Source organism: Python bivittatus, unplaced genomic scaffold (genome assembly GCF_059951505.1).
Source record: "Python bivittatus isolate LINGU-HERP-01145 unplaced genomic scaffold, Pbiv_v1 ctg000680_np1212, whole genome shotgun sequence".
Lineage (NCBI taxonomy): Eukaryota > Metazoa > Chordata > Lepidosauria > Squamata > Pythonidae > Python > Python bivittatus.
The window spans coordinates 7,428,161-7,440,858 of record NW_028277095.1 but is presented as its reverse complement, the minus strand read 5'-3'; the positions used below and the strand labels follow the sequence as shown (position 1 = coordinate 7,440,858).

At 45.1% G+C, this 12,698-nt stretch overlaps 1 protein-coding gene across 2 annotated transcripts in view; it reads left to right on the top strand.

The window, feature by feature from the left end:
• KCNIP3 (potassium voltage-gated channel interacting protein 3) overlaps nucleotides 1–12,698 on the top strand; it is a 109,642-nt gene that overhangs the window by 16,549 nt on the left and 80,395 nt on the right. For both annotated transcript variants that reach the window (XM_088151874.1, XM_088151875.1), the window contains exon 2: nucleotides 9,120–9,285. In XM_088151874.1, coding sequence (XP_088008000.1) covers nucleotides 9,120–9,285 — 166 coding nt within the window. The remainder of the gene's footprint in view (nucleotides 1–9,119; nucleotides 9,286–12,698) is intronic.

Below are 12,698 nucleotides of genomic sequence, written 5' to 3'. Positions count from 1 at the left end.
CAACAAGAGGAACTAGACGATTGCTCTCTCCTTTGAAAAGAAAAACATTCTCCCGATTTTCAGAGCTCCAAAAAGAAATTAGGACAGCCCATGGAGAACATGAGCTAACAGCACATAGTGGCATGCAGATAACCTGCTTATCCTGGTTACCAGTACTGAGTTAAAACATTTCTTGGGATTGCACAAAACACTGAACCATAAACTAACCAAAGAAGCAGGGTTTGTACCTCATGCAAAACCACCAAAAGTTTTTAAGCAAGCTTAGCGTGGTATGTAAATGCATCTCCTATTTCTTTAAGTGACCTGGTTATGTGACCTCTCCTGTATTGGAGAGATGCCGTGAAAACGTGAGGGAATAAAGGTTTACAATTTTGGAGCAAGCATGCGGGCTACCAGATTTGGATGCAAAGATCCAGACAATCACTAGATGGCAGCAAAGAGGGAGATCCTTCTATAGCAGGGTTCCTCAACCTTGTCAACTTTAAGACGGGTGGACTTCAACTCCCAGAATTCCCCAGCCAGCAAGTCCACCCGTCTTAAAGTTGACAAGGTTGAGGAACCCTGTTCTGTAGTTCTTTGCTACCATCTGAATGTTTGCAGTCCAGACCTGGAAGCCCTAGCAAATATCTGAAGACCAGTCAATGCAAGTATCTATACTGTGATCTCTAGACTAGTTAAGTTCCTCTTTCATTGACACAAACATATACTTAGAAATTGTTTGCAAAATACAGAGTGCAAGAATAATCACTGTGCTTTGCTTGAGTCTCATGCTGGCATTGCTAAACCACGATCTGCACTTCATTTACTCTGCAAGTCACTGGGGCTAATAACCTTGAGCTTGACTTCCCCCGCTGATTTGATTACATCTGTAGTGAATCTGTAGTTGCAGGGAATCAACAGAGAGTGACTGTTGCAGGATCATTGACCTCCCTTGTTGATCCCAAGATAAGAGTTAATTTGACTCTTTGTCCCTGAACGGATGGGATGTTGTCACCTGTAACAAGTAGGTTGCACAAATGCTGTCACAGCTGTCTTCTGAATTTGAGCCAGGCTGACAGTGACATTCCCTCCAGCTGCTGAACTTCCCTGCTTCTGGCCACCTGCAGCTTTCTCTGTCACTAGGCTTCCCAATCAAGGGATCCTAATGTACTGTTCCAAGGGCCGACATGCAGCGATTCTGTTTTCTCTCCCTTAGACTATATATTTCTAGTAAGAGAAAAGGACATGAGAAAATACAGAAGGGTTATGAGTTTCAGATGGTGGAACACGATTGCACAAGCTCAGGCCTGTCTCCATGCATCTTTAGAAGCTTGGTAATGTGCAAATAGGCCCACCTTAGTTAGGTGGTTTGCAGTCTCTGTGGTAGCTTTCTGAAACAGATGCCAATGTCGGTGGCCTTAAGCCCAATATTAATTAGTCATAAGCAGTGATTCAGGCTGAAAACAGAAGGGGAAGGTACAAAATAATTGATACCAAGCAGAGGCAGATAGGGAAGCAAATTAAGTCTATGTCCCCACCATGGTCCCCAGGACCTTCCACAATGGCTGTTGATGGACCTCGGTGAAGACCAAGAGACAACTTGGTGGGAGAAGCAAAAGTGTGTGGATGAGTCTAGGGCACTCTCTTGTCCTGAAGGTGAGACTCCTCCCCACACACAAAAAAGAGGGAAGAACCAACTTGGTTTGGTCAATGTCATAAAATGTAGAAGGTCACATCTTTTTGTCCCATGAGTCAAAATAGTAGTAGTGGGAGCTCAAGGTCATCAGCCTTCTGGAAGAAGACTTTGAATGAATGAACCAACAAGAGATAGGTGGAGCTGCACCAAAAAGCAGAGAGGGACTCCTGGTGCATCGTGCGGCAATGCTCTCCTGAATTTTCTTCAACCGTTCCTGTGCAGTGTGATGAAAGTCTTCAAGGTGCTTTCAGTTCTTTTCTAGAAAAGAACATTTTGGTGACGTTCTCCTGGGTAGGATCTGGTCTTCTTGGGCTTGCTTAGGTACAAAACGGCCAAGGGGAATATCCTGTCTTCCATAATGTAAGCCTTCCTCCACTGTTCTGCAGCCTCTTTTGCTTCCCACCCTTCTATTCCCAGGGGGATTTTTCAGATGGGAACATATGGGCAGCCAGAGAGGCTACAGAAAGATTGAAAGATATGTCACAGAGACCAAAAAACACCAACAGTCGCTCTTTTGCTACCCTGCAACTAGCAAGGAAGCTTAAAAGCACCATTGAGAGAAATTTGAAAGGAATTCTCAAGCACCTTGAGAATAAGGCATAAATTAAGTTGAGTCTTTTTTGGAGAAGAAGAAAGAAGAGAACCCTTGAGAAATGGCATTTTGATTTTGGCACAGTAATATCCATAGGCTTCTTCTAGTTGTCTGACTCAACTCCAGGACATCATGATCGATAAACGACAGACATATTAATTAGGATAAGAGCAGAGAAGTTTGAACTGGTGAGGAGAACAAAAGCTTCTCTGCATTTTTGACTGCAGCTTATGGCTGGTGTGCAGAACAGCAAGTCAGGATAGCATGTAACCAGTTCTGTCTTGGCAAGAACTCTACATACACCATGTTGATGGAATCTCCTTCCAGCTGAACCACAGTTTCAAAACTGACAGAAGCAGAGGATCCTGATTGAAGTCCTTGGGTGATGTTCTCGGCTCACATTCGCTCATTTGCCTTAGTTTCTTAGCCAAGAATTCAGGAATATAGTATTTCTAGGAGCTACAGACTGAACTCTTGCTATGAAAAATATAGGTAACCATGCTGCTCCGTGGTGTGCATCCATGAAATCTATGCTAATTGGATTGTAATTAAAGCACTACAAAGACCCAGCACACTAACTTCTGGCACGTACCCATGTTTCTGACGAAGGCCTAACCCTGGTGGTTCTCAGACAGCTACTGAACAAATGCTGTGAAATGTAATTGTTACTGTCAGAAACGATTTTATATATCTTTTAGTTTTTTCTGGACAGGACGGAAACCCAAACCCAGAAGTGCTCTTTGGGGTGTTAATTTAATGTTGCAAGTGGAATTGGTTAGACAGGTGAGCATGAATGAGAATGGACTCATTTGCAGTGCCCAGTTTCTCAAAGCTTCCATTCTGAGATTGCAAATCTCCACATTTATCTGTGTATTAGTATTTGCTTTTTAAAGCAGCATCTGTTGAAAATCCCAATTCATACATTACTGTGCTGTAAAGGGAATTAGTTATTTACGGCATTTCTGCATACCTCTTTATAATCAGCTTGAAGCCTGCTGGAAACCTACTCCAGAATTCAGGGAGAAATAATTTTAGGAATGTTAAAAGAGAGAAAGAGAGAGAGCGAGAGAGATCCGTGAATTAACTGCTTTGTTTCGGTAGTAATGACACTATCTCCTTTCAATTCAATTCACAGTTCCCTAATTTAGTCATGATTTCACATTTCTAAATCACGAAAACACTTTTCCACGTCACCATTTTGGTGAAGAAAGGTGATTCAAGATTCATCTTTTCACCATCATCGCCTCTGTGTGTGTCACTCCTCTCAATACATTGCTTTAAAGTAAGAAACATTTCCAAACATTCACTTGTCATTTTCCTCTGCTGCTCTTCACTTTTCAAATAAAGGGGCTCCAATTGTCACCGAGCTGGAGAATATTGTGTTCCCGTCGTGCAGTGCAGTATTAAGAATGTTCAGCTTCTCAACTATGGCCATTTAAGCATGCTAACGTTATGATTACATTTTGGCGGAGCACCACATCAGCACTTGGATGATTTTCCTTGGCTGGACGCTGGTAAACTTAGATTAATTGGTTATTTTATTTTACTTATATTTATTCTATATTATTTATAATTACTGTGGATGTTTTGACTGTTACAATTGTTGATTGACAATTTTTGTCCATTGTTTTGTAAAACTGCCACGAGCCTGTATTAATTTGGCAGTATACAAACAGAATGAATGAATGAACGAATGAACGGAGTTTGCTCCTCAGGTCAAACATTCATGTTAAAATATTCTGCCAAGACAGCCATCCTGTTGGATGACAGAGCAGCAGAGAAGGCGTTCTGTTTCATTTCCTCGGCATCTGCTTCAAACTACAAGTGATTCTTCCCAAGCACAATTCTCATAGTGTCTCTTTAGCAAGATTTTATTGAGAAGACAGGAACTGAACGACAAGAATTCCAGCACCTGAACTATTTCCAGGTAGAACCAATATATGCCTGTGTACATTGGGAGGGGATTTTTTATTTTCTAACAACCTTCCTGCGATCCAGTGAGGTCTTTTCACTGATAAACGAGAAACTTGCAGCGGGGTGTTTGCATCACCATCTTCTGAATCTCCATCAGTCTGGGAACCAATTCGGCAAATGTCCTTGCCTTTAAACCTCTTCTCTTGAAGCGGCCCACAGCTCTGCTGGCTGTTTTCAGAACACTGTGCAGTTCGGGGCTTAAATGTCCTGAAGCGAGGGCTGCTGTGTGGTGGGTCCACACAGCCCGAGGACCCCTGTCTCGAATTAAACCTTGAATCTCTCCATGCTGATTGTCTGGAGGGTGTGCTTCAGCAGCGCATAATCCCACACATGTGCTCGAGTATTTCTCAGTAATCTTGAAAAAGTCCTTCACTTTCTGGTCCCTATCACTTTCTCCAGAACAGTAAATCTCCCTTCATTTGGCCTTCCTCAATCAATCAGTAAATCTATTGATATATTATTAAATGAGCAATCTTTGCGCTGCGTGGACTTGTCTCTTGGCTCAACTTGACAAGCGTAATAGCAAGCATATTGGTAGGAGTTGTAACAAAGTTTTCTCCAAGTGTTTGGCACACTGTGCTCTTATGTATACAACTTAAGAAACACTTCACTTTTAGCTGCCGTGGTTTGTTACACCTTTGAATGAAATGAAGCCAAGGCTTGTTAGATACCCTTTCTGCCAGGCAGAGAAATCTGCAAGATGACAGGTGGTGTTGCCCTCCAAGCCCAAAGGCTGGGGGCTTAGAGAGTGATGCCCACACCTACCATCTTGCAGATCTTGACCCCCCCCCCACCCCCAGTTACTGCTGTCTTTATAACTGGTGTCAAAACACCTCTTTAATTTGTTGGGTTTTATATTCTTTGCAGAAAGAGTTTTGTGCCAAATTGCATGCAGAAGTGGTTGCTTCTAATTTACCAGGGCCCTTGGGAAGCCAAGAGAAAGCTAGCTCTCATACCTTCTTGCCCTGTGCATTGTCTTGCTTCCTTACTAAGAGACACAGAATCTTCATCTTTTCTTTTGACGCGTGTCAGAAACTTGCTGTCAGCCCCACCAGGTAGTCCAGAGCAGGAAATCAATGCCACAGGAAGGCTAAAACTACTTTTATTGAGATGGGCTATAAGAACAGAATCTTGCAAGTTGGATTGTGCTCGACCCCATCTTATACCCTTGTGAATTAGGGAGGTTTCTGTCTGGACCACTTCTGAATATTATCTCATTTCCCAGGGCTTAAGAAATGTTTCAACCGTTTTTGCCCAGGGAACGGTTCCTGCGTATCTCTGCCAAGGTCATCTTCTTTACCCTCCACTTGCTCAGTACAATTTTTGTGATGTTGTGGAAATGCACCAGCCTCGTAGACCTCAGTTTTGGATCCTGGGAGAATGGAATCTTGCTATGGGGAGTAGTAACGTGATGAGTTTAAAAGGAAAAACAGAGCCGAAACCCTGTTCTTTGAAATGAGTGCAAGTAGACAAAATGATGTTTCTGCAAATACAGAGTTAACATATTTTCAAATGAAAATGTTTAGCAGAATTATTTTTTAAAATGTTAACCTTTGAACAGGATGGGAAATAGAATCGCTATGGGGAGGTCTGGTGGATTTTGTGGATACGCCACATGTACACTCAAATTCTTTATTGTGGGCAATTAAACACGTTATCTCACTGAAGTTAGGAAAAAATAGGAAAGGAAATTTCCTTTGCTGGTTTGCTCTGGGTACCAGACAGATACAGTACTCCTTGTCTTAACTCTGCTTCTCTTAAACTGCTCTTAGCACGCTGGAGCTTGTAAACACTGGCAGGCTACAGTAGTAAGTCCTTTTTGACACACTCAGTTCCAGCGCACAAGCACCAGGAGAACATCACTGCCCATCTCATGCTTGGGGAACATCACATTCCCTCCGTGCTATAGCTCCCCGGCCCCTCCTCCCTTCTCTGTCATAATTCCCTCTGCAGAATGAGCATCAGGCCAGATGGTCAGAGATTTATGCCATGTTTATTCCTCGGAAATGCAAATGCTGTGTGTTAAAAAGAGAGAAAAAAATACTTGGGATTCATACAGGGCTGTGGCAATGTCTCATATTGAGCATATTTTTGCATCTCTCATAAGCATGTGTTAGACTTCAAAGTGATGCAAATCTTTATATTGCAAAGAAATCAAAAGTGTCATGAATCCCAGGGGATTCATTACCATTACTTTCTATTCTGTAGCCACTTTCTAATTTACCTCCTTTCCTGGATTCGGTGTGTAATTTCCAGAAATGGAAAGCAAAGAAGTTGAATGCAGTTCTTAACTATATACCAACTGGTTGCTTATTCAACTGTGCATATAACTATGATTGAAGTTTGGTTATTTACTCAGCATTAGCAAATGGGGAAGAGAAATACTGCTCCTGTTTTTGCATTTGGGCCGAAATGGAAAGAAATTGCAGGAGAATAAGGAGAACGTTGTCTCATAAAATGATGAGATCATGGCCTGGCTAGGTTCGCACAAGATAATTAGACCGTGCATCCTCATCATTTTGTAACATGTTTTGTAACATCATTTAAACATGTTTAACATGACATTATTCAACTTGGATTAATAAACATGATGGTTGTGTTCACATAGCCTGCATTGCCCAAACAGATGAGCAATATTCTGGCTTAATGTGGCCCATTTCATTCCTTGTTAGGATAGTGAGTGTGTTTCCAAAATACACCGGACCACAAACCATCCAATCCAGTTCTAGCTGTCTTGTGTGTTGTGAGAGCTCAGCTCCTGTAATAATCTGAGACTTGCTTAATGATGGCCTGCAAATTGGGGTGGGTGATGGATGAAATGACTGTGTTTCGGTATTGGTGAAAAGGGAAGAGAGAACAGAAAACATTAACACCAGACCCGGATTTCTAATTGTAACTGAAACGAGGCAAGATCCACCTCTTCTATTTTAAGAAGTAACATGAAATGATCTGTACAGTAGTTTCCTTTCTACTGATTCGGCTAAAACGGTCGTACCATTTGGTTTATTGGCTGGGGGAGTGTTGCGGGAGGTGACAGGGTCTACCCTTTGAAATAAAACAAATACTTTAAAGGGCTTTTGCTCTTTGGCCATCAGGCTGGCCTGTAAGGGCCATCGAGAGCCAAGGGCCTGGACCCTCGCACCCAACTTCATTCGAGAAGGTGGAGAGATGATCCCAGACCCAGAAGCCCTGGTCCTCTGGAAGGAACCCCGGCATGATCCAGGGAGGCGTATTGCTTCTCCTGGGTGCAGGGGGATCCAGGGGGAGAGAAGAGCATGCAACAGCCGGGGGTGGAGATGGAATTTAAAGTAGGTAAATACATCAGCCCAAAATAAAACTAGTTAAAAGCACGTATAACCCCCGCCCAACAACACGCCGCTTTCCCCTTCCCCCTGCCGGCTGCGGGAAGCCAAGCCTGCCTTCAGCTCAGCTTGCTGGAGGGAAGGCAGAACCCCCAGGAGGGTTGAAACCTCCCTCTTGCCTTGCAGCCGCCCAGGCGAGGCTCCTCCAGCATCTGTCTGCAAGGCTGTGACCTACTTTTAAGTGGGGCACATAAGCCGGGAGGGGGAGAGGTGGGACTGCCTGGCCCTTGGCCGGGTGGGTGGGGGGGGGGTTAAACTGGAAGTCCGCCCCTCTTCAAGTTGCCCAGGTGGAGAAACACCGTCCTAAGCAACATTATTGGCAATGGATGGAAGGTTCTCAGGAGCTAAATCAGCGCGGAGGATCCTGCAAGAACATCGTTGCAGGTGAAATTCAGCTGGTCAAGGGCCGAGCTACCCAGTTAGAAGGAACAGCCCTTTGTACTAAACCCGCAGCCTTAACGCAAAGCTTCGGGGAACGCAGGGCTGCCGTATCCGGGCTGCAAAAGTTGGGATTGCAGCTACGTGGCAGCAGAGGCATACGGAGAACTCTGGACTTGGCTGAAATCTAAGTGCCGTGTTTTTCAGACCTGGCAATGCGAAGAAGTGTGGAGTTCAACAGTCCAAACATCCACAGTAACTATAAATAATATAAAATAAGTATAACTAGATGAAAATAACCAAAGCTTACCAGCTTCTAGCCAAGGGATATCATCCAAGTACTGACATGGGGCTCCACACTGGTAGATACAGTCAATCTTCCCTTAAACCAGTGTTCCTCAACCTTGGCAACTTGAAGAGGTGTGGACTTCAACTCCCAGAATTCCCCAGCCAGCATGGCTGGCTGGGGAATTCTGGGAGTTGGTCCACACCTCTTCAAGTTGCCAAGGTTGAGGAACACTGCCTTAAACAGTCATAGCAGAGAGATGCAGATGCTGTGTTATGTCATGCGCCCATCGATGGGTTTTCCATAACTTGATCCCCCTCCCTACCATTCTGATAGATTCTATATATGTCTTCTTGCAACACCACAGAGTGCCAGGCCCTGGATGACTCCCCAAATTAATGCACTCTAGATAGCCATTGGCAGTGCAAAGGTCCATGAGTTAAGTTCTTGGTGGAAGAGTTGAGCTACATAGAACAACATCTGGCTGCCAACATAGAATGATTCCCAGTAAGGATGAAGACAGGGCTTGCCTCTTAGTGATCTAACATACTAGACCAGTGTTTCTCAACCTTGGCAACTGTAAAAGGGGTGGACTTCAACTCCCAGAATCCCCCAGCCAGCCACGTTGTTGATTCTGGAAGTTGAAGTCCACACCTCTTCAAGTTGCCAAGGTTGAGAAACGCTGCCTTAAACAGTCATAGTAGAGAGATGTAGATGTCGCGTTATGTCATGCGCCCATCTCTTCAAGTTGTCAAGGTTGAGAAACACTGCACTAGACGTAGCCCAATTCCGTCTTGTGAAGGAAACAAAGGGGGAATGGAGGCCACTGATCTCCTCTCTGTATCCTTTTAGGATGAGAATAAGGAAACTGATGGCAGCCTCTTGGGTGACCCAGGGCAAACCCCGCCCAGGAAGAAGGAGAACGTGAAGTGGCAGAAGCCGCGGCTCACGCGCAAAGCGCTGATGAAATGCTGCCTGGTAAAGTGGATCCTATCCAGTGCTGCTCCGCAGGGGTCAGGTGAGTAGCGAGGTGTCGCGGGGCGGAGAGTTCTGCAGGTGGAGGCCAACGTGTGGCAGAGAGTTCTGTAGGTCGCAAACTCTAGGATGGAACGAAGAAGTTTCCTCTTCTTTTCTCGGTTTATGGTTGGGTTTTTAATAGTGGACAAGACGGAGAAAAACAGGGTTGTTTCTTTGCATGAGGAAAGAGGGTCTGGTTAAGAAGGGTTGGGCTGATCCTATAGTCTGAATGGGACATCAAAGCTCATATTTTGGATGATCTCGAGATCTTTCCACATGCTACAAATTGTACCTTCCTATCTTGTTTGTTTGTGCTGGGCCTCCACTAGAAGCTTCAAGGGGATCCTCTAACTTCATATTCCCAGAGTTATGTTCACTACCAGTTTTGTTTCTGGCTGGAACTCATCAGGCATAGGTTGGATCTTGTGTATTCAATATTTTACCGGCATTTGAAGTCACACGCCTTGGACTTTGATGACGATAGTGGAGGCATTTAGCTTTTAGAGCAGTGTTTCTCAAACTTGGCACTTTAAGAGGTGTGGACTTCAACTCCCAGAATCCCCCAGCCAGCATGGCTGGCTGGGGGATTCTGGGAATTGAAGTCCACGCCTCTTAAAGTGGCCAAGTTTGAGAAACACTGTTTTAGAGCTATTTTGTGGTGTCAGCTGCTTGTAGGAAAGGAAGCCTATAAATGTTATGAATGGCGCACCTCTCTACTCATTTTCCCTCTTGGAGCTACAGATGTTAATTTTATTGGTGCCTCCTAGCACTCATTAGTGAATATAACCACTGTAACTATCTTTCCATCCGCCCATTCATCCATCCAGATTTTGTGAAAGTCTCAAAATGATATCTTGGTTAAGTTGTGGCTATGCAATCAAGGAGGTTCTGGGTGTGGAAGGAGAAAGTTCAGGCATTCACTTGCAGGACTGGATACCCAGGAAAGCCATTTTAATTTGTGCCTTTAGATGGGGAGGGGGGGAAAAAAACTTGAAAATTATAGTTGGAAAACGGGCTCCCTCTAGTGGCAAAGGCCTGACCCTAATTTATGGCCTGAAGAACTACAGTACCGCTTGTTTCTTCGCAAAAGGTTAAGTGCGTTTTATTGGTTCAGGAAGCTACCAAATTTAATCCAGGAATGCAAAGCCTGCCCATCTTATATGGGAGGGGGAGGGGGCTGCCACATTTTTACTGCTGCATTTAACACAGCTAAATTTAGCAGCTTTCCCCAACAGCTCTCCTCCTTGTTGGAGAAGCCTTTCTCGGATGAAAATCTTGGGTCTTAGATGCACGGGAGCAGCTCCATCATTTTAAAGAAAAGGCAGAGAGGAGGTCCACCTTCATCACAAACTAGGTATCCTACATTGAAAGAAGGAGCAAATCTCTTGAAAATGCCCCAAGGGAGGTGGGGGGAGAGGGGGGAGGGAATGGATCAGTAGGAGAAGCTGTGTATCCTTTCATCTGGTTCAGCAACGGGGTTGCACCTTGGTGGTCCATCTCTGCCTAGGATACAAATATTTGGCCTTCCCCAACAGGTCCTTCAGCTCTTAGATGGACAAGCAAACTCGCAACCATGATTAGTTTCATATTATTGCAGCAAGCTGATGGCACAGTAGGGTCAAAAGAGAACAAGACAGTCACCAGCACCTGCAGGGTGGCAATGAAACATGTCTTGTGCCAAGACATCACACTGCAAAGTATGTGATTTATATATGGCATTGAGAGACAAGTACTTAAAGGTGAGCATTCAGCTTTGGTGGGGACCTTGCCCATCTGAGAGGGGCCCCCATTCTAGAGCTGCCGTGGGCGGTGCTCAGCCTTCTGTGCTCAGGGGCTCAAGATGGATTGGCAACGGGCTGGGACCGGGCTCTGCTAAGCAGATGGGTAGATTGTATCTTGCAAGCTCAGTTGTGCTTCTCAAGAATTGGCATTGGCCATCGTATTTTAGTCTATCCATGAAGGGGGCTGTAATGGCCTGTGAGAATGACCTTGGGAGACAGGAAGATATATAATGGTATGTGGGAATGACCTTGGGAGACAGGTGGAAGAGCCGCAGCTGAGACAACGGTCTGATAAACGAAATTTGAGTCGTGGGGGTGGAGAAAGTGTCTCAGAATGGACCTTCCCTAGTTCTCTGGAAAGTAAAGGCAGGGGAGGGGGGAAGTGCTTTCAGACTTGTGAGATTCTGTTACAGGTGGTCCTTGTTTAACGACTGCCTCATTTAGCAACCGTTTGCAGTTACAGCGGTAATGAACAAGTAACTTTACGACCAGTCCTTGCATTGATGACCTTCACAGGTCTGTGAAAGCTGAAGGAAGACCATCAGCACCGTTGCGGTTTTACTTTGCAACCACTTTGCTAAAAGACCAAGTTGCCGGTCCCAATTGTGGTTGGTAAACAAGGACTGCCTGTACTGTAACCTTACAATAAAGGTAGCATTAGTACCCATAGTTTTGGTCTCCTGTCTGGACTACCTCAAAGGGCAGACATCACAGCCTTCCGTAATTTGTTATTTGTACATCCACTTGCTGCTGGTATTGCAGCAAAGCTGCAATGAGGTGCTTGGCTTATAACGGTGTACCCCAGGGAGGCCGTTTCTAAAATTCAAAGCAGGATCTTCTGCCTCTCTAGAAAGAGAGTATGGGACTTCAAGACTGATTTGCCCATCTGCAAAGGACACAGGCTTAACCTGGTTTTGTTTCTGCTCCCTTGGGGGAAATAGAGATGGGCCTTTGAAATCCAGAGCTCACTGGGCACATGGTGCACCCCCCCGCAGCGTTCGGAGGGACTGTGTCATTCATAGAGTCTTCACTCCAGAGGAGCCCCCCCGCCCCCCAAAGAACAGAATCATGGAAAGTCCGTCCCAGTGGATGTCTGTTCAGGAATTGCACAGGGTTCTCCGGAAATTACTTCTATGCAACTTACATATGGCTGCTATAAGTTCCCCACCCTAACTAGGTTTCCCTGGAAGGAAATCCCATGGGTCCCAGGATCCTCGCTTTCTCCTGATAAGCATGTAGAAGATGGCTGCTGGAAGCAGACTAGGAAGCCCCATCAGCAAGTCAGGTCCTCAACAGGCAACCGGGCCCAGTCAAGGCTGCAGGAACACTTGTGGCCCCAGCTAACAAGGGGTGGTGGTGATGATTTTTGAGGTTACTTAGCTTCCTGCTGACTCAGGCAGAAGACCATATTTTCTTTGCCCAATACTGATGGCCAAGTAGCTAAATTAACCGAAGGCAGCTCGTGGCAAGGGGTTCCCCACGTGCAACAAAACGCTTCTGTTTGGCTTAAGCACGTAGCGAAACGTGAGTCTGGTTGCTCCAAGAAATGCAAGGAGGCCATCCTGGCTGCTGCTGGACTCTGGCCAAATTGTTGGACTTTCAATCAAGTAGCTGATGCCAGCCAACAATGGGA